Source organism: Notolabrus celidotus, chromosome 6 (assembly GCF_009762535.1).
Source record: "Notolabrus celidotus isolate fNotCel1 chromosome 6, fNotCel1.pri, whole genome shotgun sequence".
In the NCBI taxonomy this organism is placed as follows: domain Eukaryota; kingdom Metazoa; phylum Chordata; class Actinopteri; order Labriformes; family Labridae; genus Notolabrus; species Notolabrus celidotus.
In genome coordinates, this window is record NC_048277.1 from 30140308 (window position 1) to 30167110 (window position 26803).

The 26803-nt window shown below is 39.6% G+C and overlaps 2 protein-coding genes across 5 annotated transcripts; one reads left to right on the forward strand and one right to left on the reverse strand.

The window, feature by feature from the left end:
* Positions 1-1672: 1672 nt before the first annotated feature.
* ireb2 (iron-responsive element binding protein 2) lies at positions 1673-17239 on the reverse strand. The gene is made up of 22 exons (XM_034686173.1): positions 17126-17239; positions 12814-12900; positions 12495-12660; positions 12204-12341; positions 11843-12079; positions 11461-11530; positions 10733-10916; positions 10441-10580; positions 9255-9426; positions 9065-9165; positions 8691-8807; positions 8339-8498; positions 8056-8191; positions 7128-7212; positions 6883-7039; positions 6580-6704; positions 6373-6477; positions 6136-6278; positions 4423-4570; positions 4191-4313; positions 3916-4101; positions 1673-2541 (listed from the first exon to the last, which is right to left on the reverse strand). Exons 1-22 carry the CDS (start codon positions 17148-17150, stop codon positions 2431-2433), a joined length of 2916 nt encoding a protein of 971 aa, XP_034542064.1. The 5' UTR covers positions 17151-17239; the 3' UTR covers positions 1673-2430.
* A 1540-nt stretch (positions 17240-18779) lies between these two features.
* On the forward strand, positions 18780-26520 carry slc25a44a (solute carrier family 25 member 44a). 4 transcript variants are annotated; one of them, XM_034686174.1, is made up of 5 exons: positions 18780-18838; positions 18977-19118; positions 21920-22627; positions 22784-22911; positions 24689-26520. In XM_034686174.1, exons 3-5 carry the CDS (start codon positions 21994-21996, stop codon positions 24878-24880), a joined length of 954 nt encoding a protein of 317 aa, XP_034542065.1. In that variant the 5' UTR covers positions 18780-18838; positions 18977-19118; positions 21920-21993; the 3' UTR covers positions 24881-26520. The 4 variants fall into 4 exon arrangements, with proteins under 4 accessions (XP_034542065.1, XP_034542066.1, XP_034542068.1 ...); XM_034686175.1 differs by having other exon boundaries at positions 18822-19118; XM_034686177.1 differs by lacking the exons at positions 18780-18838; positions 18977-19118 and adding an exon at positions 19162-19272.
* The last annotated feature ends 283 nt before the right edge of the window (positions 26521-26803 follow it).

The window sequence follows — 26803 nt, forward strand, 5'->3', positions numbered from 1 at the left end:
ATTAAAGACAAAAATAACTTTAAAGCTAGGGTTGGTAGTCTCGGAAAACCAGCATGAATTTGAATGTAGCTTTTCCTCATGACTCCGTCTAACCCCTCCCCTCCTCCCTCGGAGCTCCTCCAAAACGACCCCCCCCCCGCTCACATGCACGAGCGCCGCTGATTCTCGACCATATGATGGTGACTGATTCAAAACCGGTCCTCACCAAAACATTATCATAGTGAAAGTTAAAAACACAAACAAACATGGCTGCTGTTAGTACTCACAACTGTCATGCTAGCATTATCCAGTTGTACCGGTGACACGATATCAGGAGAAAAGTTATAACACATATAAAACTGTAACAGCTCTACTGTTTGTTAAACGTGTTCAGTGTAGACGTTCTTAATTCCTACAGTGTTGACGGTCAGTGAAGGCATCAGGAGAGGTGTAGAGTGTGCGAGTAGGAGAGAGGAGAGGAGAAGTTCTTCATTCATTCAAACATTGATTGTTGCTTTGTTGGTTGGCGTGATCACGGCCGACAGTGACCGGTTATTAAAACTCAACGTGTTCACGAATCGGCTCGTCATCACTACAGCGTCCGGACGGACGCTACAATAAATATATTTATTCTGTAGGACTTACTGAACGTCATTAATTATTCTGCTTGTTGGTGAGAGCTTTTTAGACTCTGATCCGGACTACAGTCCTGAGTAAAGCACCTCATCAGGTCAGAGGGGACAGGCCCGAGGACGAGCGAGAGGGGCAGTAAGTAGAGTCAGGGGAAGTAGAGTCAGGAGACGGGGACTCGGAGGAGTGCGCGCAGGAGGAGGGCAGAACGGCTGGACGGGATTTGATTGGTTTAAAATTTGGGGAGCCAAAAAACGGTGATTGGTTGGTGTTTTCCCAGGTTTACTCTGGCTGTAGATAGCAGTTTTTTTCACTCTTTTTTAAGAACACATTATGCATTGATTGCCATCAGGACATAAAGATCATTTTAACCAGTATGACAAAAAGTGTATCTAAATCTGATTACCAACCCCAGCTTTAAAAAGAATTGAAGTATGCTAACAGCAACAACACTCTGCAAATGATCAGATTTCATGCTGTGCTGCTATTTCCAGTTCTTTACAAATTCAAGCAAACCACGATGTGTGGTAACTACCATTCATCTCAGTGCTGCTTCAGTTAAAACAGTGACCCATTCCAATTACAGAGACTACAGTCCTCATCCCAGCAGTCGCTGGTTCCACTCCCAGCCTCCTTATTTGCTGCATGTCTTCCCCCTCTCTCTGCTCCCCGTATTTCCTGTCTCTCTTCAGCTGTCCTATCCATTAGGATTCCAGGCAGAATGCCCAAAAATGTATCTTAAAAAAGTACTTTAATGTAGCGCTTTAAGCCCAGGAATCAAGACACACCCCATGTACAGACACTTTAGTCCTCATCGCAGCAGTCACTGGTTCATGGACTCTTGCTGCATGTCATCCCCCACTCTCTACTCTCCACATTTCCTGCTGTCCTAACCAATACAGGCAAAAATGCCTTCAAAATAACAAGTAGCACTTTGATTATCAGTATTCTTTTGGTCTGAAACTTTAAACTCGTTCCACATAAAAGTTCTTTTGACTTAAAATGATCAAAACTTTGGAAGTTGGTACATCACAAATTAATATCACCGAGTCTTCAAACTGCAAAATTTTTGTAACTCAGCTTTAATGTGACGCAGAGACTTTCGTCAGTTGTAGGAGACATCTTTGAGCTTTTTGATACAAGAAACAGCAGCAAAAAGAAAAAAGAAAGGACTTCACATTTCGCACGTAAGAAAAAAACGAGTGTATTGAGAGACGTTTGTATTTTGCAGAAGGCCATTAGATTAAAGAAATACGAACAAAAACACAAGAATAATTTACATATGATTGTTTGGCCACAATAAGCTGACATCAATCCTGCAAATGTTTGAAATTCACAAAGTTTAACTTGACGTGGATGTTTGGAAAACAGGCGTTACTGCATCCTAAAAACAATGTATTCATGCTGTAGTACCTAGCACCATGTTAGCCTCACTAGGCAGAGTTGTTTTGTAGTTTAATGACAAGAGACGCAGAAACAGAGTCCAGTCCAGAGGAGACGTTCTCCCTCCGTACAGATCCTGTCTCCAACGATCAAACACAAAAACACTGTTGAAAGGTCGCACACGGCCGAGTGAGTCTCCTCCTCGAGCTAACGTCACCTCGTCCTCCTGCGCCTGTTTAGTCTGTACTGTGAGGAGAGATCCTGAACCCGCCGTGTGTAGTGAGGGATGATGAAGCTGTTTAGCTACAGGTCCGAGAACTGATGTCTCCGAGTCGCTCCACTCAGCTGTTCTTTCATCCATGCTGAAGAACTGACTGTTGAAGTGATGAGTGCTGCTGTTTGTTGTTTGGGGGCACAATCCGTGGACTTCAGGCTGTTTCAGAGCAAAGTCCGAGCAACGTATTTAAGAAGACCTCCATGTCTGAAAAATATAACTTCCATCTCTGTGTCGAACTGTGCGGTGACGAGGAAGGACTTTCCCTGGCTTGTCTGCAAGAAAACAGAAAAATGTCCTTCAGAAAAACACTAAAACACAAAACAACTACACAGGATCACACAATCAACAGTTAGTCGGTAAGTATAAAAACAGCACCAACAATAATAAATAACAAAATATAATAATAAGAGTAAAATGTAGCATTAGTAGATTACATCAGAGGGTCAAAAGCCAATTTAAACAAATGTGTCTTAAGCTGCATTTTAAAGGCTTCAGTAGAAACAGCACGGTGTATTTACATCAGAGGAGGGTTTCAAAGAGTTAAAGCCACAAGTTGTTTTTTTTTTTTAAGTTATATTTTTGGGCATTTTCGCCTTTAATGGATAGGACATTTGAAGAGAGACAGGAAATGTGGGGAGCAGAGAGTGGAGGGAGGACATGCAGTAAATGGTCAAGGCTGGAATCGAACCTGTAATCTTTGCGAAGAGGGCTATAGCTTCTGTATATGGGGCGCACGCTTAGACCGCTAGGCCAAAGACGCCCCAAGCCCCAAGTTTAAAGGCATGATCGCCTCTTATTCAGCGATTAGTCCCTGCTCTGAAGACCTGAGGGATCTAGTGTGATATCAGCATGGAGCAGCTGGGACATAGACCCAGGAGCTCGATCACTGATAGCTTTAAAAGTGAATACAAAGACAGAGAAGGAACCATGCTGCTGTAAGAACACCTTTTATTGTGATGAAACAAGTAAGGGGTGGTTATCCCGTCTTTTCACACTTCTCATCTTCTTTTCTTGGCTGCGGATTGGTCAGTTATTAACAACCAATCTAAAGTTAGTTGCTCCAAATAAATTGAGAGCTTTTTTTTTAATATCCTCCATATGGGAATGTAATGTTTTTGATTATCAACAGGACAGGGACGAAATCATAGACGAAATCATTGGTGTTTGAAGTGTGTGATTAGCTTGTTCCTAGCGTTGCCTTTGCTATTCAGAATTCATATGTCAAGAGGTTTTGACCAATCAGAATTAAGTTGTTTTGTTTCTTTAACAAGGGCATTTCCACCTTTATTTGACAGGACAGCTTAAGAGAGACAGGACATGTGGGGAGTAGGGAGAGAGGGGAGACATGCAGCAAAGGATCCAGGCCGGGAGTCAAACTAGCGACTGCTGTGACAAGGACAATAGCCTCTGTATATGGGGCGCACACTTAAACCACTAGGCTAACAGCACCCCAGAATCAAGTAGTGAACACAGCCTGGTGATAAGGGAGAAAGTGTTCATAAAACACAAACAGTTACTACTAGCAGCTAGATGATGATGATGGCTAAACATCTAATATCTAAAGAGGAAGACGAGTTGGTGAGAACCATATAAAACTAAAAGTGGCCAGAAACAACAACAGTCAAGTTTTTGGGGGTTTTGGGTACCTTGACAGTGAGCTGCTGCTTTGGACTCAGGCTCTCTGGCAGGGTGATGGTGAACCTCTCCTTCCCAGTGAGCTCCAGTGAGTCAGCATTCTGTCCGGGCTGGAACTCCAGCGGCATGATGCCCATTCCCACCAGCTGGTTCTTGTGCAGTTTCTCAAAGCTCTCAGCGATGACCGCTCGTACCCCCTGTCACACGAAGAGAAGCCAGTTAGTTTTTGTTCTGGAGGTGAAGAACTAAAGCCGTCCATAATACTGCGTGTGTGTATGCAGTTTACCAGCAGGTATGGTCCTTTGGCCACCCAGTCCCTGGAGTTTCCAGAGCCGTAGTCCTTTCCTGCCAGGATGATGAGGGGAATGCCGTCTCTCTGGTAGCGTTCCGCTGCTTCGTAGACGTCCAGCTGATCACACAAACAAGAAAAGGATGTGACATCACAAAACAAACCAGCTAGTCTGGAGTGAAGATGAGTGAACTCGTGAAACCACAAAGTTCACAGTGTTCACACTTACTGTCTGGCTTGAAGGAATGTGCAAAGTCTTAGGGCCTGGTTTGCCGAAGAAGCGATTTTGGAGCTTGATGCTGGCGAACGTGCCTCTGGTCATCACCGCGTCGTTCCCTCTGCGAGCGCCGTATGAGTTAAACTCCCGTGGTGTCAGGCTGAAGGGAAATGTTCAAAGTTAGAGATGAGGACATTTACATGTTTTGCATCATAACCTGATCCCCACAGAGAAGCTCTTGTAGTTTAATTTGACTTTATAAACAGCTGTAGTATTTATATCTGCAGGCACGATGTGGAGGGGCATTATTTTGACATGAACGTTGAGTTAAAGTCAAATTTAGGACAAGAAAGAGTTTCCTGTTGGATGCATTTATCTGAACATAGTGAATACATTTGTCAGACTTGATTCCTCTTATAACGCCTCGACTCTGTGGGGCGCCGTTTGTAAAGTTGTGCACACTGAAAATAAGAGTTATAATTCTCCACATTTAGCTCCAAAACTTCAGAAAAATGTGGATTTTTAAAAGTCATTTTTTAATCACATCTAGGGATATATTTGTGATATTCTTCACATTTAATTTAGTTATGAAAAATATATCAAGTTAAAATCACTGTTAAATCCAAATGCTAAATATATATATAAAAGTTAAATGTTTAATCTAAATGTTATATATAAATATAAATGTTAAATTTAGATTAATATTTAACATTTTACTTTTACATAAGTTTATATTAAACATTTATACTTATATTTAACATTTAGCTCCAAAACTTCAGAATAAATGAAGTGTGATTTCTTAAAATTCACCTTTTTATCATCTTGAGAGGAATATTTGTGATATTCTTCACATTTAATTTTGTTGTGAAAAATATATTAAGTTAAAATCACTGTTAAATCCAAATGCTAAATATATGTATAAATGTTAAATGTTTAATCTAAATGTTATATTTAAATATAAATGTTAAATGTAGATTTATATTTAACATTAAGATTTAACATTTTACATTTATATTTCTACATAAAATTTATACTGAACATTTATATTTATATTTAACATTTAGCTCCAAAACTTCAGAAAAATGTAGACCGAATTTTTAAAATTCACCTTTTTATCACATTCAGAGGAATATTTGTGATATTCCTCATATTTAATTTTGTTATGAAAAATATATTAAATTAAAATCACTGTTAAATCCAAATGCTTAATATATATAAACATTTTAAATTTTTAATCTAAATGTTATATTTAAATATAAATGTTAAATTTAGATTTATATAAAACATTTGTATATAACATTTTACATTTATATTTACCGGTATACATGAAATTCATATATTTATATTTAACATTTTGATTTAACATTTATATTTATATTTAGCATTTGGATTTAACAGTGATTTTAACTAAATATATTTTTCTCAACAAAATTAAATGTGAAGAAAATCCCAAATATTCCTCTAAATGTGATAAGAAAGTGACTTTAAAAAATTCATTCTACATTTTTCTGACGTTTTGGAGCTAAATGTGGAGAACTGTAGCTTTTATTTTCAGCGTGCACAACTTTACAAACGGCGCCCTATACAACTCTCAATGTATTTTTGAGACAAACTGTGAGCATGTGCAGAGGTCTGCTAGCTCAGATAGCATGACATATTCTAAGGTGAGACAGAGAAACCAACACATGGACCTGGAGGTGAGACGGTAAATCGTGTCAAACTGACCGTTTGCTCAGCAGGTACTTGGCGGCGGCGCTGACCCGGGCGATGCTGCCGGCAGGTGAGATGTGGTCTGTTGTCACTTTGTCCCCGAGGAACAGTAAGACGTGAGCGTTCTCTATCGACTGAGGATGTGACACTTCTTTACTCTGAGAGACAGAGAAACACAACAGAAGGGGGCGGGGCTTATTGTCTAAACTGCTGCAGCTGTGATTCATGCCCCCACTTCAGACAAAGACTCACCATCTTGTTGAAGAAAGACGGTGAACGGATATATGTGGACTTGTGGTCCCAGGGGAAAGTCACTGAATCTGGACAGTCGATGTTGTTCCAAAACGTGTTCCCTTGCTGGAGAGAGAGCGCAGTGAGGAGGAGATAAAATGTAGATCATCATCCATTCACCTGACTTTGGATATATTTAAAGGAAAGAGAGAACAATGGTATCCTCACCTTCATCCTTCCCCTGAGATCCTTAAAAATAGAAGAGATGACTGTGTCCTCTTCGGTCTGTTGGACCTCCTCCCTGGATGGCCAGATGTCACGTAGATACACCTCCTTCCCCTCTGAGGTCACGCCTGCACCAAAAACACAACACTCAATGATTGCACCGTGTCTTCATCTCATGTGAGTCTGCACACTCACTGGATTACTACATTTTCTATCATTTCAATCTCCCAAACGACTTCAATCCCACAATGAACTTCAGGTTTTAGAGCAGCAGCTCAAGGGGGCTCCAGGCATGCGCCTTCTTACCCAGAGGCTCTTTCTCAAAGTCGATTCCCACAGTGCCAGCGAGAGCATAAGCTACAACCAGCGGAGGAGAGGCCAGGTAGTTGGCACGCACGCAGTCACACAGGCGTCCCTCAAAGTGCCTGTTACCAGATAACACACCGCAGGCCACCAGGTCCCCCTGAAACACAGCAGACGACAAGATTTGGTTCCAGTGACTTTACATTTTCAAAAGATTCACTGTCACTGCATGATGTGGCGTCACTTACCTGTTTGATTGCATCCACAACGGCCTCAGGTAACGGAGCCGTGTTCCCTACACAGGTGGCACAGCCATAACCGATGACCTCAAACCTGCAGGGGGAAGACAGATCAAATCATTGATTTTGATTTATTTGAAAAACACTGGAAGCTACAGTCTCTGCTCTGTGACCCTGTTACAACACTTGATTTTTACTTTATGTCCCTGGAGTGTGTCTTAAAATGGGGAAGAGTTTACAGTCCAGTCTTACAGCCTGTGATTTATTTAACTTTTTATTTATTTATATATTATTATTATTTTCGTTTTATTTATTTATTATTTTGTATGTATTTATTTATTTTTCATGTATTTGTTTAATTTGTATTTATTTATTTGTTATGTATTTATGTATCTATTTTGGATGTATTTAATTATTTATTTAATTTGTATTTATTTATTTTTTATGTATTTATTTATTTATTTTGTATGTATTTTATTTTTATTTTGGATTATTTATTTATTTTGTATTTATTATATTATATATATATATATATATATATATATATATATATATATAGTAATTTAACTTTTATACTGGTCTAGTGACAAGAATTGTTCCATTCAAATACAGTCAAATGTTACAGAGATATTTACATTAATTTAAGTTTGGTGTATAAAATAACAAAGTGAAGCTTTATTGTTGATCATTTTAAAACTTAAGCTAAGCTACAGTCAGACCTTCAGTTACCTTCTTCAGGAGCAGGACACAGTAACAGTGAGAGTCTAATCCAAGTCATTGCCTGAGGGTGTGTGTGTGTATGTGTGTATGTGTGTATGTTTGTTTGTGTGTGTGTGTGTGTGTGTGTGTGTGTGTGTGTGTGTGTGTGTGTGTGTGTGTGTGTGTGTGTGTGTGTGTGTGTGTGTGTGTGTGTGTAGTCACTGCAGAGCGTTCTTACCCGAGCTGGTTAAAGTAAGGCAGGACTCCGCTGGTACTGAGGTAGTGAGTGACCATGCCACTTCCAGGAGCCAGGCTGGTCCTAATATAAGGCTTTACAACAAGTCCCGCCTCCACGGCCTTCTTGGCCAGTAGACCTGTCAATCACACAAACAGCAGTGTTATTTATCCTCACAGGTGGTAAACATCTTCACCAAAACTAAAGAGTGTTTATGAGGAACAGAGTACAGAATACAGGATGGGAGATTGTAAACATGATCAAGTCATGAGGAATCTGACTGTACCTGCAGTCAGCATGACAGACGGGTTGCAGTTGTTGGTGCAGCTGATGACGGCAGCGATGACCACCGAGCCGTGTGCCAGCTGATACTCCTGACCACAGTGCAGGAAAGGAACCTGCAGGTCCTGCTTCTCCTTCGAGATGTGGAAGCCTTTGAAGCCAACCTGCAGGGCAACAAATGACTTGTTAGATAAGAAGCCAGATGTATCAGGCAACCGAAAAATGTCAACAATGCATCACCAGCTTCCTCAACCAACTACTGTATTCTACCAACACCCTGAACCTTGCTCTGGATCTGTGACAGAGCTGCACCTACTGCTCTGAGAGAGATTCGTTGTGTTTGTTTCGTGTGTTACCTTCTCATCAAGACAGCTCTGGAAGTCTTCTTTCATGCTGCTGACTGCCACTCTGTCCTGAGGCCGCTTGGGTCCGCTCACATAGGGTGCCATGGAGCTCAGGTTGATCTCTATCACCTGAAACACAGATTGATCATTTTTTAATCCACTTTGTTGTAAAATTCATTTCTGTTACTGCTGCAGGCTGCAAACTGGAACTTCACTAAAAAAGAAGGAAGTGATCTCTCAACTCTTTTTCCCTCTTCATCAAAGAAGAGGAAATATATGGACTTCATAAGTATTGTCAGGGACTGGAGCTTGCTTTGAACTTCACTTCTCCATCTGATTAATATTGCTTCTGCTTTCTAAAATTCAAGGCTCGTCTGACACGTTACCTCCGAATACATGGGGTCTTCTGAGGCGTCTTCATAGCTTCTGAAAAGTTTTACAGCCTTCATGTAAGACTCCAGCAGTTCAAGTTTTTCCTCTGTAAAGTCTGAAAGAAAACAGAGACATGTTAACCACAGCTGAGTTAGAAACATAGTCTTATTAATTACAATAAACAGCATGACAGGGGTGACTCACTTGTTTTTTTAAAGTGCGTTAGTGTGACTTGGTCGACAGGGAAGAAGCTCACTGTAGCGTTGTACTCTGGGCACATGTTGGCGATGGTGGTTCGGTCAGGAGCCGACAGCTGGGAGACACCAGGGCCAAAAAACTCCACAAACTTTCCAGCGATCCCAGCTTGACGTAAGTGCTGGAAAACCAATGCACACGATACGTGAGTGAGCACAGCAAGGCAATGTTGAATGCTTTTTCCACTAACAGAGAAATGTGTGACTCCTTTCTAGTCTTCCAAAGAACACACTTAACAAACAGCAATTCATACAAAATGCAGCAGCAAGAGTTTTAAATGAAGACCAGAAGGAGAGCCCACATCCCGCCTGTTTTAAAATCTTTACATCGGCTGCCTGTTGCTTTTCAGGTTGATTTTAAAATTCTTTTACTAGTTTTTGAGGCGCTGTATGGCCTCACACCAGACTACATATCAGAGATGCTTTTAGTGTATGAATCAGGAAGGCCTCTCAGATCTTCTGGCTCCTCTCTTTTAGCTGTTCCTCAGAGGAGAACAAAAACATTTGGTGATGGTGCTTTCATCCACTACGCTCTTAGACGATGAAACAGCCTGCAAGAGGATCTGAGAGGAGCTGGAGATATTGAGACTTTCAAATGTAAACTAAAAACGTATTTATTTAGTCTGGTTTTTATGCAGGGTTCAACAATTTCATAACTTACTTTTTACTATTAAATTGATTCTGTTTGTTTCATTTATTTATTTTTTTATTTATCTACATAGTTTTATGATATTTTTAGCCTTAATTTCAACTCTTATTCTCACCCTTTTTTTAAATCTTATTTTATTTCATTATATTTTATTTTTTTAATTTTAATTTATTCATTTTAACTATTTATATTCTTAATATTAATTTGATGCTTTAACTTATTTTAATTACACATGTTTTATTGTTGTCAGTGTGCATTAGTCTCTATCTTAAAATCCATTTTTGTTTTTTAATATGTCTTGCCATTATTTTATTTCTGCTTCTTTCTTGTTTTCAATCGCTGCAAAGCACCTTGGGTTGCATTTGACTTGTATGAAAGGTGCTTTATAAATAAAGCTTGATTGATTGATTGATTAATTGATTGATTGATTGAAAAACGGTCCTGAGTAATGCATGTCGGCGAGCGGAGCAGTGCTGCAAACAGTTACCTTTGTGATGCCGAGGACAATGTCTATGGACGTTGTTAGAGGGTTGATAGAGCCCACCAGTTTACAGCCCACCACCTCAGGAAGGGTTAGAGACACTGGCTGACCGAGCATCACAGCTTCAGACTCGATTCCACCAACACCTGGAAGAAAAAAATAACACCTTCATCTCCAAGACATTATTAAAAAACAAGAACTCCTTGTAACCTTCATACCTGGAGCCTCTCTAGAGAACTTAAAACAAACAGTATGCCTCAATGTGTGATCAGAACCTGAAGGTTTAACATCGTCTTACCCCAGCCTAAGATGCCCAGCCCGTTGATCATGGTAGTGTGTGAGTCAGTTCCCACTACGCTGTCAGGGTAGATGAAACCATCGCTGACCTGGACCACTCTGGAGAGGTACTCCAGATTCACCTGGTGGACTGCACCAACATCCGGAGGAACCACGTTCACGTTCTTAAAGGCTTTTGAACACCACTGTTTTAATGATACGAAGGGGAAGAAGCATAAGTTTGAAAGTAAGAATGATCTGTGTCTCACATCAGTGTTCCAACGCAGACTTTTAACCAAGCTGCAACCTCCGGCCAGGAGAATTGAATGCAGAAGTGTTAAAAACTGCAGTTTCTTGAGTGTCCCAAGGATAATTAAAGTATTTCTGATTATGATTCTATGCAGCTTTATAAAGGTGTTTGCAAGTAGCTAGTAGGGAGCACAGAGGTTGGTAAGAGACATAAAATGACGCCAAACATGGAGAATACAGAAGCTTATAGGTGGTACCATTGAAGTCATGGGACAGAACTGTAGAATTTTTGTCATCCAGTGTTTGTGTTTTTACTCATGCTGATTTATTTTCAGCTTAAAAAACGATGACTTGGTGTTTTAAGGTTATCTTGAGGAACAAAGTATGTAAGCATCACAAAATCAAGTCTCTCACAGAGCTCGTTTTCAGCAATAATCTCAAACTCAAGGGAAAAATCACACTGGACACTGACACAACTTCTTCATCCCTGAGGGTCTGTACCTTAATGAACTGAAGCCTCTCTTTGTTTCTGATGAGTTCCATTTCCTGATTCTTCAGAGCTGTGTCATGTCTGCAGAAAAAAGAACAAGAAACTTACTGAAGAGGAACTCTGAGTGTCAATCAGTGCAAATATGCCAACTCATCTGACCCGTGCATGTCCTTTGAAAGAGAGCGGATACAAAGAATCGATGTGTCATTGTTTTTCATTTGATTCATTAAATTCTGAATTGAGCTTGGAGGTAAAACACTCAGACAAAAAGTTGAATCATCTCCCTCATATTTAAATCATTCTGACAGAATCAAAAGATCTCATAAATATTTGAACTCTCTTTTCATTGAACTGTTTTTTATGTTTCTATTATACATCAAAAGGCCAACTCACTCAGAGACAGGCTTCAGGTGGAAAGGACACAGGAGAGGAGTATTCTCAATCTGTTGGACAGAAGCTGGAGGTCGACCCGGGGAGGCTGGGGGGTCGCTGCAGGCAGCTTTACTACAGGAGCCCCGCTGGCTCCCACACTGCGAGCCTCCTCTGGACGGAGGTCTAGAGGATGTGGAACGAGATGGAGCCTGGTTGGGACCGTCTCCTCCACCAGGGTTTGGAGCATTCTGTATGGCACTGTGCATGAATGCAAAGCAAACTCATGAAGACAAATCTGAATCCAGTTAAACAAGAAACTTTCACTCATTCAGCGTCATTGGAAATAATAAAGCAGATAGGTCAAATATAAATCTGAACATACCATTTGCTATAATCAATTTGTAAAGAGTGGTCTACGATGAGGTCTGTGGGACATTTAGGATTGACAAGCCCGGGGTCCACACCATGTTTGGCAACAGCATCCCTCATGGCTGCCAGGTCCACCATGGCAGGAATACCACTGTGGAAAGACACCAGGAGAGGGACAATAATTAATACTTAACACTCCTACAAAGATCTTTAGAAGTATTCTACTTGTAAAATGTGAAAACTGTGTGTATGTCAGGAAAAAAAGGACAAGGTGACACTAGTTTTTAATCCCTGTGAAACTCACGTGAAGTCCTGGAGGAGGACTCGGGCAGGAGAGAACGGCACCTCGGCTTTATTCTGCTGCTGCTGCCAGTCCAGGATGTTCTGGACGTCTTCTTCTGTCGTGTAAAAGCCATCACACTTTCGAATAGCTGCCTCCAGTAATACACGGATGGACAGAGGCAGCTTGTCTACACAGAGCAGACAGAAAGAAACGATTCAAACATAAGTTCCAGCTCCGGGTACATTCAAAACACATTTAAAAAAAGGCTCCCTGCCTGCAAAAGGTCTTGAAAGTAGGACACAAGCGTTTTAAAAAATCTGGTGTACTTTCTTTAACTCACCGTATCTTGGATCATTTAATTTATGTGGATTGTAGAATTTGATGCTCCCATCTTTTAGTGTGTCGATGAGATGTCTGTATCGGTGCTCTGCAGAGGAAAAACAAAACACTCATCAGCACAGCAATAAAGGAACACAGCATGATTGTTGCAAAGTGACACTTCCAGATGTTATAACCTCCTAATGTGGTTTATTTTTACTTTAAGCTTTGCAGGTTTTTAGGATGGCTCTGTGAGTATTAAGCCTGACCTTTCTTTCAACATTTACCCCCCCAAAAAGTGCAGTGTTTGTCTTAGACACAGGCAGGAGAAGGCCTCCATTTTTCTGTGCAGTCTGTGCACATACCTTATCCATACAGTTGGCTTATTACATACCATGTAGTATTAGCTATTGTAAGTAGCTTAGCAGTTTCTCTCGTGAAAGGCGGAACTTCACATGTAGATTGTACGGTGCTGTCCAAGTAATCATGTCATATGTAAAGTGTATGCATCCAGCATTAAAGTGACCCTGTTCGTGGCAGAGAGCAGTGGGACCAGTACATACAGCGTCCATATGTATCAGACATGGGTTACCACAGTTTAAAGTAATGCATAGGCTCCATTTGTCCAACAGCAGACTTGCTAAATTCTATCCGAACAAATGAAAACTGTCCAAGGTGCAGGTTTGATCCAGGCACCCTCAGTCATATGTTTTGGGCCAGTGCAAGCTTAGACTTCTTCTGGACCGAGGTGTTTAATACTCTATCAGAAGTGTGTGACACACAGATTGCGCCAAACCCAGTGACAGCCATATTTGGGATCGTTCCACATGAATGCAGGATCTCAGATAACCAGGCAGCAGTGGTGGCCTTCACTTTACTCCTAGCACGGCCTCTCATCCTGCTTCAGTGGAAAAAACACACGCCACCTTCCCACAAGCGCTGGCTAGAAGACATCTTGAGCCACCTCAGGGTGGAGCAACTAGGATACACCACCCAGGACTCACTCAAAAAGTCTACAAGGATATGGCAACCATTTCTGCACTATAAAGGAAGAACCCCTGCCAGTTGACTTCCACTTATTTATTTCAAGTTTGTTTAACCCAAATATTACCCATATTTTATCTCAGTGATGTATTTCAAATATGAAAGTGACCTTGTTCATCCTCCTGAAAGTCCTGCCTGTAGTTTATAACACTGCAGACTCATTCAGTGGTAGGATGGGTGTTGCAATTCTCCTTTAAGACTCACATCACAATGTGAGGCAAGTGCAGAGCCCCTATGGACTGATTCATCTTGGCACAGCTCAACTCGCCGGCCTCACAACAGGACATCATGCTGTAACTTTTGCACTCAGGTTACCAGCTTTGCAGAACACACTCAAGTTCAATCTCTCTGTATGATCTTTATAAAGCTTACTCTGTAGATTGGTTGTCCACACATTCAGCATGTATTTACTGAGTGAATACAAAAGAGAAGTAGACCTCAAGAACAAATTATTAAAGCTTGAAATCAATCAGTAGAGCGTACAGAGGAGAAGGTCCAAGCCCTCGAGCTCACTCTGGAAAAGACACAAGCTCTCATACCACAGACCCAGCTCAGTGTAATTCCATCAAATCAGATAATAAACCAGTGTGAGTGACGCACAGGGTTGTTTCATATCTGTTTCATCTACAGCATTTCCTCTACACATATCCACTAGTGATGAGGCCCCACACCAGATACATAATGCTGCTGATGAAGACAAATATTTGATTTAACCTTTATTTAACCAGATGAGAAACCCATTGAGTTCACCTCTTTTACAAAGGTGACCTGGCCAAGAAGTCAGCAGCACACGTCAAAATAAATAGTAATAGGGATGCACGATATTGTTTTTTTTTGCCAATATCCGATAGGCCGATATTTTACAACTCATTTAGCAGATTACCGATACCAATATTTTTTTTCACACACACCTAATTGCAGAGATCATCAATTCTCTTCTGTATTGGAATTAGAGTACAGTATTATGCTGATACTCTTATCACATTTGTTATGTAATATAAATTACTTGTGCAAAATAAGAAAAATACTTAATACTTAAAACTACATATTTGTTTATGACAATTGCTTTCAAACAAAATTCATACAAAAAGATACATCCTACTTAAAACTTGGATGATGCTCTCCCTGAGACAAATATAACAAAACCCACAACCAGGGCAAATTTGACCAATCTCACATTTGACACAGTAAGTAAACCTAACCTCTGTTCACAGGGAACATGTGAAAAGTGCAAAGTACAGCAATTAAACCCAAATCAAATAAAATGGTTTACTCTTTGACAGTAAATGTGCCTAAATTAGTCAGCTACATGTACCTTACAGACTGCTGCTTGAATTTAAATGTAACTTATAACATGAGCCCAACATGTGTGCAGCAGCCCATTATTTTATCAGTTAATCATTAGAGATGCACCGATCCTACTTTTTAGGTCCCGATACCGATATCAATACCTGGGCTTTGGTATCTGCCGATACCGATACTAGCTGATCTGATCCTGGTATTGATTTAACAATCTCTATTCCTTAATGTGAGGATAGAATCATGTTTTGGCAGCTTCAGGCAGCAAAAATGCACAAACCGGCCAGCGCTGATGACGTAGGAGACGCACATGGCTGTTGTAAACACAGAAAAGCATGGAACTGAGATTAATAGATCTGCCATTTGTATCGGCACTATATATTGGCCCTTTGTCACAGATATCCGGTCTAGCTTTTTGAGCCCGATCTAGCCAATATCCGATACCAGGATCGGATCGGTGCATTAATGATATCAGCAGATATCGGCATGTTGGCCGATATCTGAAAGTTCATTTTAAAGCCAATATCGGCCGATAATGTGCCGATTATATCGTGCATCCCTAACAGACACCCATTATAATACATTTTGATCAAAAATGACATAAGCACTTGATAATGTAGGAAACAGTAGAGAATTGTGTCATCATAATCATTAACATGGATGTACCAAAGCATTTACAACTTTTTCAAATAAATGAGAAACTGCTTTTTTTGATGTGCACAAGTGACACAATGATGTGGAGATTGAACAAGTAGTTTTGAGAATTTAAGATAAGAGATACGATAAGATAGTCCTTTACTCGTCCCACAATGAGGAAATTCAAGTGTCACAGTAACAAAGTAGACAGTGCACAAAAATACATATATAAAGCAAACAAGAGCCTATAAAGTAACAATTATTAAAAAGTTATTAGCAATTCAAAATAAAATTCAAATTAAAGAGGTAAAAAATAAACATATCTTACACACACACACACACATATATATATATATATATATATATATATATATATATATATATATATATATATATATATATTATTGGTTATAGAGTCTGACCACTACAGGAAGAAAAGAAAAAGACATTTTTTCAATTCTGCTCTGAGAAATGTACCAAAGTGACTGAGAAAAACTGTAATTTAATTTTGTTTTATAAAATGTAAAAATGTTTTCCAAAATGTAAATTTGTCTCCAACTTTGTACTTTGTATTTCATCCTTTCTATATGTATTTGTCCTTCAGGGCCACCGTACAAATCAGGCAGAATTAAAACATTGTACTATCTGTACAACCTGAAACTAACACCACAATAACATTGGTTGATCATATATGTGTTCATCCTAATGAGAACATATGATTCTGAAATATCACACTGACTTAATGCTTACATTATATTACTGAATGATCTGTGCTTAATCAGACAATGTCTCTGTCATGGTGGCCTACACTGACAGAATTAATCCTTTTCTTATTGTACACTAAACACTGATTACTGTACAGTCAAACACTGTAATGTAAGCTGCTTTATTCCTAACATGTATCCTCCTCTGTGAGACAGCTACAGATCCAGTCTGTGTTCATGCTGCTAACACTGCTCCTTATCGTGCAGCCCACTCCAGCGAACTCACTACTTATCGAGCTCTTAGCTGCACGTCGTGAAGAGATAAGAAAACTGCAATGTAACAACACAATTTACGTTTAGCTGGAATAACGCAGACATTTAGGACAAAGCAAAGTCTCCATTATCTTGCGGTGTGAGCTGATTTAACAGTTCTTGGTTAGTTGTTAGCAAACACTACAAAGCTAGCTTAATGTTAGCTTGAATGTCTCCCACAGTTTAACGCTGGGACAGTTTTAATGTTCACTAAAAAAGATCGACAGCCTTCTACAGGGTGTTTAGTGTGTTCGTTTTAATCGATCCCTGTCTCAAAGGATAGCAGGGCTGGTTGGGTGATGGCGTCCTATGTAAGGTTAGCAGAAGACTCCTCTTTACCTTTGAGTGAAGAAGTGAGCGCCATGATGACTTCTGAAATCAACACGACCCGTTCTCACCACTGCACTGGCAGCAGCGAGCCGACCAATCAGGATGCAGGGATCAGTGGACACGCCCCTTTCTCGATTACCCACAAATTACAAGAAAAACACTAAAAACTGATTTCAATCCGGTTTGAATGAATTCGGATTAACAGTGTCCATACAAGTGATCAATTATTAGTTGTTCTGCGTTACTCTGCAGCCTTTGCATTTAATACGTATCACTGTTAAACGGCATTCTGGATATTAAATGCTCATTCTTACCCTAAAGATGTAGTTTATTAATGTTTAAAGGTAAGGCAATAATGTTGATACCAAAGAAAACGAGTGGAATAATTTTAGGAATTAACAGATATTATAGAAAGAAAGAAAGATACAGAAAGGAAGAAAGAAAGAAAAGAAGAAAAAAGACAGGAAGGAATGCTAGAAAGACAAAAGAAGAAAGAACGAAGAAAGACAAAAATAAAGAGACAGAAAGAAAGAAAGAAAGAAAGAAAGAAAGAAAGAAATGAAGAAAGAAAGAAAGAAAGACAGAAAGGAAAAAAGAAAGACAGAAAGGAATAACAGAAATACAGAAAAGAAGAAAGAAAGAAAAAGTAAAATGAAGAAAGAAAGAAAGACAGGTAAGGTAGAAAGAAATACAGAAAGAAAGAAAGAAAGACAGAAAGGAAAAAAGAAAGAAAGAAAGAAATACAGAAAAGAAGAAAGGAAGAAAAAAGTAAAATGAAGAAAGAAAGACAGGTAAGGTAGAAAGAAAGGAAGAAAGGAAGAAATACAAAAAGAAAGAAAGAAAGAAAGAACGAAAGAAAGAAAGACAGAAAGACAGAAAGGAAAAAAGAAAGACAGAAAGGAATGACAGAAAGACAGAAAGGAAGAAAGAAAGAAAGAAAGAAAGAAAGAAAGAAAGAAAGAAAGAAAGAAAGAAAGAAAGAAAGAAAGAAAGAAAACGTACACAAAAATATAAACAATAATTCAGATGTTTCAGGAAATATTTTATTGGTTTAATATTTTAGTGTTTTATTATCTTCCACTGTCTCCTCATTAATATATCATGAAAGCATTTCCTCAGTTTGTTCAGCAACTTCTTTATTTATTTTTCATGTATTTATTTTGTAATAATAATAATAATAATAATAATAAGAAGAAGAAGAAGAAGAAGAAGAAGAAGAAGAAGAAGAAGAAGAATTATTTTTATTATTATTATTATTATTATTATTATTATTATTATTATTATTATTGCATATATTGTGTTCTTAACCTTAGGATTGTAGGGTGGGTTTGGCTTCGGGGCTGGGGTTGGGATTATACATATATATTTTTTTATTCATTCTATTTTAAGTTGTTTTTATGCACAGCACTTTGTGTTACAATGTCATTGTATTAAAATAAAGTCTGATTGATTGATGATTGAATATTGTGAAAATAAAACTCAGACAAGGACGATTCTTCTCGGTAATGAGCTCTGATATCTTGGAGTACATTTGATTGGTCTTAAATCTACTTGATTTGTAGCAAATATATTTGTATAGCTACATATCAATATTTCTACTGTTATTTGCTGATGTCATTTAACTCTGTAACCCTGCTATTGAATGTAGTTTTAAAAATCCCCACGTTAGAATGTGGTCCCTGAATGCAGCATTATCGTCAGCTTCAACAAACCGCTCTCAAAGTAAACACCACAGTTACAGAGGCCCTCCTCGGGGCTAACTTTATACACACTGTATTATTTACTCTGTTTAAGAAAACATCTTTTCACAGTAACAGTGCGATGAGTTGAAAATAACCTGTGACCTTTCACCTTTCACAGTGTTTGTTCCCAGCAGTAATGGACGGAGGCTATGACCCACCTTGCAGCAGAACAGGCCGTATGAGTTTAACACAACAGCTCAGTTTCGTAACTGCGACGGTGGAGGAGGGAGGTGAACCCCAGCTACACGACCCCTTCACAGGTTAGTTCAATCTGCGTGTTTTAAAAACTAGTGTGTTTCTTTGTCACTCGTGTTGTTAGCCACGTTAGCTAGTTAGAACACACCCACGGATCACTCTGACATTGCACGTGCTTCTTATTCGCTGCTCCAGCTGTTGGAAAACAACAATAAAGAGGTCTGATTAAACTGATTGATCATGTAAAATATCCATGCCAGGTAGCTAATGTACTTTAAAATGAAAACAAGGACTTATAATGATTTTATATGTGTACACGGACTGCACATCCTCCTTGCCCTGCAGAGAAGTGTACATTTTGTTCTAGTTAGCATGCTAGACCATGCATTCAAACTTCCCGTCTTCCTGTGTCTGAAACATCTGTTCATAAAGCAGAGATCTTCATTGTAAAATGCCATTTCCGCGTTGACCCAGGCAGTTACACAAACCCGCATTGTCCTCTGTGGATGTGTTTTGCTGATACTGCAGGTCAAGCAGCCCGTCCTTTGCTGTGACATGTCTGTCAGGTCTGTCAGGTTGTGACTTGTACCCTAAACGTTGCAGGGGTTGATGTTGAAAGTTTGATAAAGGTAGGTCTGCAAAAAACAGTCATTTACCAAATCGAATACAACCGTGGGAAATGTGCTGATGTGCTGTAGTTTGGTCTGAATGAAGAGCTCATACAGTGGAACTGTGCTTTGCAACTGGATGGGCAGATTCCTTGTTTCTTACCCTGTTTACTTTATAAAAACTTCAAAAGATCACACTCTTATTGCTGCAGACCTTGAACTATGCAGGATTTGCAGCAGGCTTGAGATGGATTGAAAAAGTAGAGTGTTTCTCTAACACCTTTCAGCATTTGAACTTGGCAGATGTGTGTCTAACATGAGTCTGGTCCTGCTCAAGGTTTCTGCCTGTTAAAGGAAGTTTGTCCTTGTAGCTGTAACTTCCTAAATGTTGCAAAGTGCTCTACTCACTGAGCTGAACAAGCAATAGCATTTATTTTCTCACACAGTCAACCTCCAATTTTAAGAATTGAGCCCATATTTTCTTATTTATTCACGTGTTTTTATTAGTTTTTAATGGTTGACTGTTTTCTGATATGCGTTTTAAGTAGAACCTTTAGCACTTTTATCATATCTACTGATTTTACCATTTTTATTGTTGGATTCGTTTTAGGATTTTTATTTGTTTTGCACCTTAAGTAGTTTGTTCTGTCTGACATCTGTCTTCTACCTCTGTATTGACCTAACATCTCACTGGCTGCAAGTTTACCTATGAGTACAAATAAAGTAACCTGAACCTGAACCTGAACCTGAATCCTACTCATGGTGGGTTAAGATGAATTAAGGCAGAGTGCTGTCTGTAAAATGGAACAGGATCTTGTCTTGATGTTTGGTCTTCGTTAATAATTTAACATAGTGTACAGTCTAGACCTGCTCTGTTTGTAAAGCGTCTTGAGATAACATTTGTTTTGATTTGGCGCTATATAATAAAGATCGATTGATTGAACTTGTTAAACGATGTTGCAAACAAAGAAGAACAAATGAAAATGTTACAAAATAACAATATCTGATTCACCATAATGCTAAAAAATATAATTTAATTACCATAGTGTCAAACTCTTTATAAAATTCATCAACTATTCAGTAACCACAGTATTTTTTCTTTAATTTTAGAGAACTTGTTTTATAGTTTGTTCCAGCTCTAAGAGAAGTAGTGCGGCTTCCTCGTGTCATTTGTGCCTTATATCACCATCAACTTTTGATCTTGTATTTCTTGACCACACTGAATGAAGTTAACCTCTGATTCACAGCTTCTGATCGTTAAAGTGAAGGGTCCTGAATCCTGATCCTGAGCTGCTAGACTTAGACTTGTCTGATCTGGACTGGAGTATCTTTGACAGGCTACAGACTTTTCCAAATATAGTTTAATATTTGTGATATCTTTCTTCTAATGTGGAACATTTAAAAAGAGGAGATTTCACTGTTTTTTTTCCACCTCTAGACCACATTGGGTGAGGTCCTGATCCCAAACAACTACATGTAGTCTTGTCAGACCTGGACTTGCTTATCCCAGCGAGTCTACAGACTTTTTAAAGGACAGTTTCAGATGTGTGAATATGCGAAAAGAGAGATTTCACTGCTTTTTTACTGTTTGACCAGATCCTGATCTAAAACCATGCTACTTGGATGTGTCAAACCTGAAATAGATTATCTTTAAGAAGCTTCAGATATTTTAAATAGAAAAAAAAGACTATAAGGAATAACAGTGGTCAGAACTGACAAGTCTTAAGTGTTGTGGTTTTGGATTAGCACAAAAAAACAGCGAAATCTCCCTTTTATTGTGTTTTTACAAATAGAATAAAGGTTTTACAAATTGGATAGTGGTTTCTGGACACTGTCAAGGCTACACCTAAAATGACTGACATGCTTACAGAACAGTAAATGCAGAAGATGGAGAATCAGACGTTCTGCAAGTTTAGATTCTGAAGCAGCGAACAGAAGCTATCTTCAGCTTTGGATTTATTGCTGGTATGACTCTTGTATGTCAATAGACATTTGCAATCAAACATTTTTTATTCTAACACACAAAAAAAGATGAATGAAGGGAAAATGATATCAGGCAGACGTATTAATAATAGAAATAATTATTAGCTGCTGCCTCTTTCATGTTGTTATTGTACGGGGTACGTGTGTTGTGTTATCTATGAAGTGGTTCACATTTAAAATTCAAATGATGAACAAATAGATGAATAAATGAATACTCTGTATGTTTGTTCTTGTGCTCTCAGAGCTTCACTCATGCAGAATGTTCTTTGTTTCAGGAGTGATGGAAGTCAGAGGATTGAAAACTGCCGGTACGAGACTTTAGGGGTGCAGCGTTGGCCTGGCTGGCATCATGCATCAGAAAGGTGCCATCCAAATCATAGAATGGGAGGACCTGGACAAGAGGAAATTCTACTCCCTGGGTGTGTTCATGACCCTCACCACCAGGGCCACCGTCTACCCAGCCAGCCTCATCCGCACCAGGCTCCAGGTCCAGAAGGGGAAGGCGCTCTACTCTGGCACCATTGATGCTTTCTGCAAGATCCTACGAAATGAGGGCGTGCAGGGCCTGTACCGGGGCTTCATGGTCAACACTTTCACGTTGGTCTCAGGACAGGCTTATATCACCACCTATGAACTGGTGCGCAAGTACGTGTCCCAGTACTCGCCCAGCAACACGGTGAAGTCGGTGGTGGCGGGAGGGGCCGCATCCCTGGTGGCGCAGACCATCACGGTGCCCATTGATGTGGTGTCTCAGCACCTGATGATGCAAGGACAGGGCGAACACCTGACACGCTTTAAGGCGAAACCCAAAATGATGCTTGCAACAAGTAAGAGTAGACTGACTTTTGGGCAAACACGGGAAATCACAGTGCAGATATTTGCAGCAGATGGCTTCAAGGGATTTTACAGAGGCTACGTGGCGTCATTACTCACGTACATCCCAAACAGTGCTCTCTGGTGGCCTTTTTATCACTTTTATGCAGGTAAGTCAACAACCTGCAAGCTGTGAGTGTGACAGAGTTCTTCTACACAACTCAATCTTTAAAGCTCTTGCAGTAATAACTACTACAGCAGTATCTGCTGTTCATAAGTTACATCTCCCTCCCTCACACTGTTTTGTTTATCCTTTGTGTTTTTAGAGCAGCTCTCCTTGATGGCACCCAGTGAGTGCCCCCATCTGATTCTGCAGGCTTTGGCAGGACCAATGGCAGCAGCAACCGCCTCCACCATCACCAACCCCATGGATGTTGTTCGAGCAAGAGTACAGGTAAACACTGAAAACTACTGATGTCTTGATGTGCCCCACTGATGAGTTCAAGTTTCATCTCAGGGAAATCAGAAGGTTTAAAAGTATGATTAGTGATTTTGAGGGTAGTTTTTAAATGTTGAACATTTACTCCTCAGATTTATTTTTTAGGCATATTTTTGGAAGAAAGAAAGACTTGAAGGTAGCATGAAAACCTTGACTTTAAGAGCTCCTATGAAGCAGGATCTTTTAAGAAGTGATGGACTAAAAGTTAGAAAAGGTAAGTTTCAAACGATGGAAGTACAGAGAGCAAAGAAACTGAAACTTTTAATCCAGGAGTTAACATCCAAATGTGACCAAAGGTTGAAGTCGATCATGTCTGGATGAAAGACACTGGACAACATGAATTCACCCAATTAGTGACTAAAGAGCCCGATAATAACCCACTTTGTCTAATCTACTACAACTAAATAAAGACAGAACAGTTATAGATGAATATAATGTAGATAAGATAAACTTTATTGATCCAATGATTAGGGGATATTTTTTTATTACAGCATTTTCAGAAAGAGACAGGAGAGTAGAATAATTAAAGGTAAAAAATAAGAATAAAATATAATAAACATATACACTATACACTGGACACTTCCTACTTGTGCATAGTTTAGATATTGCAAAGGGAAAGTTGCACCAGGTTGCTAAAACACAGTCTGTTCCGTAATGATATGAAGTGAACGATGCAGTGAGCATAGTCCAAGAAAAAAAACAAAGTTACAGAGTTATCACACAGCAATGATAAGAGATGTTGAGAGCATCTGCACAGCTTCTCTACCAAACATAGATACTAGGTTTAATGTCTTGGATCCACTAACAGAGCATGTGTTAAAGAACAGAGATGAACCCTGCAACTGTGTTTGAAGCATCATAGTCTGTCCTTCACTCTACAGATGCATGGTGTCAGCAAAAACAAACATATTGCAAATAAGTTTGTGTGGACAGACAAAAGTGGACGGTCTTTGGCTCTATCTAGGGTTCAAGTTTGCAGCATTCATGTAGAAATATAAGTCCAAATCTGACATTACATTGTGTAAAACAGCTGTCAGTTAAATAAACATGTAGAGATCCATTTCATTAATGTCATCTTCCAAGATGTTTGATATTGAGTTTGCACTTCTCTGCAAAATCTGTCGAAGTCTCTCAACACCGACAGCTGGAGTCAGCTCCTTTATTCTGTAGTTCCACTTCCTCCTTCAAGTCATTGCTCAATAGTTTCTCAACCAGGTCCTGTTTGCAGAACAACATCAGGGTGGTTGGACAGCTGGTGAACATGATGGGCTTACTTTTGAAGATTCTGCTGTTTTTTCTTTCAGTTTTCATGTCGTTTGAGCGTCCATGTTGTTTTTTGTTCAAGTTTATTTTGGGGGCTCTTTTTATTCAGAGAGGATAGGAAAGGAGAGGGGATAGAGAAGGGAACTAAGAGAGAGAGAGTGGGGAGTGACATGCAACAAAAGGCTGAAGGTTGAGTCAAACCAGGGCTGCCTGCTTCAAGGACCACAGCCTCCATACATGGAGCGCATTACTCAACCACAGGGCCAAACCGGCCTCACCATGCTGTCTCTTAAGTGTAATACATTCTGAGCAAAGAACACAGAATATACCTCCAAGCACTATATATATATATATATATATATATATATATATATATATATATATATATATATATTATATTACAATGTAATGTATCAAATAAGATGTTTAGTAAATAATAGAGGACTAATTGAGTCCTTGTCTGTCTCAGGTGGAGGGTCGATCGTCTGTTATCGAGACCTTCAAACAGCTGCTGGCAGAGGAGGGCGTCTGGGGGATGACCAAGGGGCTGTCAGCCCGCATCATTTCCTCCACGCCCACGTCAGTGCTCATCGTGGTAGGATACGAGACTCTGAAGAGACTGAGCCTGCGCGCTGAGCTGGTCGAGTCCAGACACTGGTGAAAAGACCAGGACAGGAACCTGAAGTCACCTCAGTAAAGGCAGGAAGGTGCCCAGATCTGAGTCTGGCCTTAGGGTAACTGCTCGGCTGTGTAGCTGCTTCTACCAGCCTTTAGTGGATCTGTTAAGTGCTGATGTAATGCAGCAGAGTTCAAGTGTTGATGTTTGTCTTTCGGTACACTTCGGTGTCATCATTATGCCTTTTTTTTGCCACTTCTCCTGGCCTTTTTTTTGCGAAGGGTTAATGTGAAATATGAAGACATAAGTGAAAACAATTTGTCTTATCTTCTTAAACTTCGACTGATTAAAGTGAATCCTGTCTTTTTAAAGGAATGTAGATAAATCAGCCCTCGTAGTGATCACTGCCTCCTGTACTTCACTTTTTAACAACATGAGGTGACCACAGCGGAGGAACTTCTTAGGCCTGGACTTTGAGCAGATCAGGGGTTTTTATCTTTTAGAGTCACACTGTCACATTATAACTGCATCCATGCTGCTTTAGCTTGTGCAGCCTTTGAGCTCACTATCAAGCCTGGGTCCGTTTTTTTTAAACATGTAGTCAATCACCGTAGATATTCCCACAAGGCAAGTGTGTTGAGTTTTCAGTGTGCCAAAAACTGTCAACACAAATGCCTCGTTTGTCTTCATGAGCACATCAAGAGCAGAGAAGTTTGACATCTGTGCATTCCAGTGAAAGTACTGCCGAACATTTCACCTTTCTCTAGGCTTGAACAAAGAATAAGGTTTGTTATTGAGTTAAAAAAAAAAGCTTTTAAAGTGTAAAGAAGACATGAGTAATCCTCTATGTATGAAAAGTAAGCTGGACGACAAAAAGGATGTTAACACTCGCTCTGTATACATTCAGGACAGAAACATGTTGATCACAAGTCCGTATATGTAACACGTCGCCCAAGTGTAGATGGATCTAAAGCCTTTCTGTAATGTAAGTAGCCGTGTCTGTGATTTATTGTGCAGCAGTCTATGAAGTAAGTGCTGCAGGTGTAATGATGAAATCTGCTTGTAGGAGTTGATGGGGCCAAACTGTTTGCTCATTTTTGTTCCTGGACTGCAAAAACCTGGATCTTCACAGAAAACAGACAGTGTAGCCTTGAACCTCATTAACAGGCGGGCACACGGACTGCCTCATCATCATGGGTCACTACTGAAGATGACGATTCTGCAGCAGTTTTGATGATTCAGGATGAAATCTGCAACCACTTCGAGAGAGTGATGCAGCAATAACTTGGAACCAGCTGCCTTGAGACTGATGAGTGAGAGGTTCATCACGAAGGGGACTATGATAACAGCTAAGAAATGCAGTTGGAGGAGCACGTACATGCAGCCATATTTAGAAATGACTCGTACTGCCAGAAACATCTCAGTGAGGTTTTTTCTTTTTATAAACTGTTGCAGACAGAACCCTGGACTTATTTCTTTCTGGTACCTGAGCTGATTTTATTAGAAGAAAATCAAACAAAGGATATTTGCCTGTCTGGATGAGGTGCAACACCTCATTTACAACCTGGCTACCTGCTGTGTGTGGTGTATAGGAGGATTGTGAAAAGTACAGTTTGATGTGTTTGAGATTATGCACACATTGTGGACCTTTGATGATATGTAATAAAGAACTTTGAATCACAGCAGACATGAGTGGATTTATGATCTGTGCAGGAAACGTCATTATTCCATGTGGCTGCAGTGTGTCTGCTTCACCACGCGAGGGAGAAGTTGATCATTCTCAAACTCCTGCACACTGAAGCAGGAACAATGCTGGGTAGGTTTGTTTGTCTTCAGATCCTTACAGCACACACCCTAAATGTACAATAGAATGCTTTGTTTTTGATGAGTCTGCAACACAGAATACACTGTGGCATTTTAAAGTTGCTTTAGGTTTCTCTTTAGGCTCTTGAAATATATCATCTCTTC

Bases quoted from the DNA above. Each gene is read 5' to 3' on its own strand.
- ireb2 (XM_034686173.1), bottom strand. From the start codon at position 17,150: ATGGCGCTCACTTCTTCACTCAAAG. The intron at 12,342-12,494 runs GTGAGTTTCACA...GTCTTTCCACAG, and splicing joins GTCCTCCTCCAGGACTTCAC to TGGTATTCCTGCCATGGTGG. The intron at 7,213-8,055 runs GTAAGAACGCTC...TTCCCCCTGCAG, and splicing joins CCTTACTTTAACCAGCTCGG to GTTTGAGGTCATCGGTTATG.
- slc25a44a (XM_034686174.1), top strand. From the start codon at position 21,994: ATGCATCAGAAAGGTGCCATCCAAATCATAGAATGGGAGGACCTGGAC. The intron at 22,628-22,783 runs GTAAGTCAACAA...TTGTGTTTTTAG, and splicing joins TTTTTATCACTTTTATGCAG to AGCAGCTCTCCTTGATGGCA. The intron at 22,912-24,688 runs GTAAACACTGAA...TGTCTGTCTCAG, and splicing joins TTGTTCGAGCAAGAGTACAG to GTGGAGGGTCGATCGTCTGT.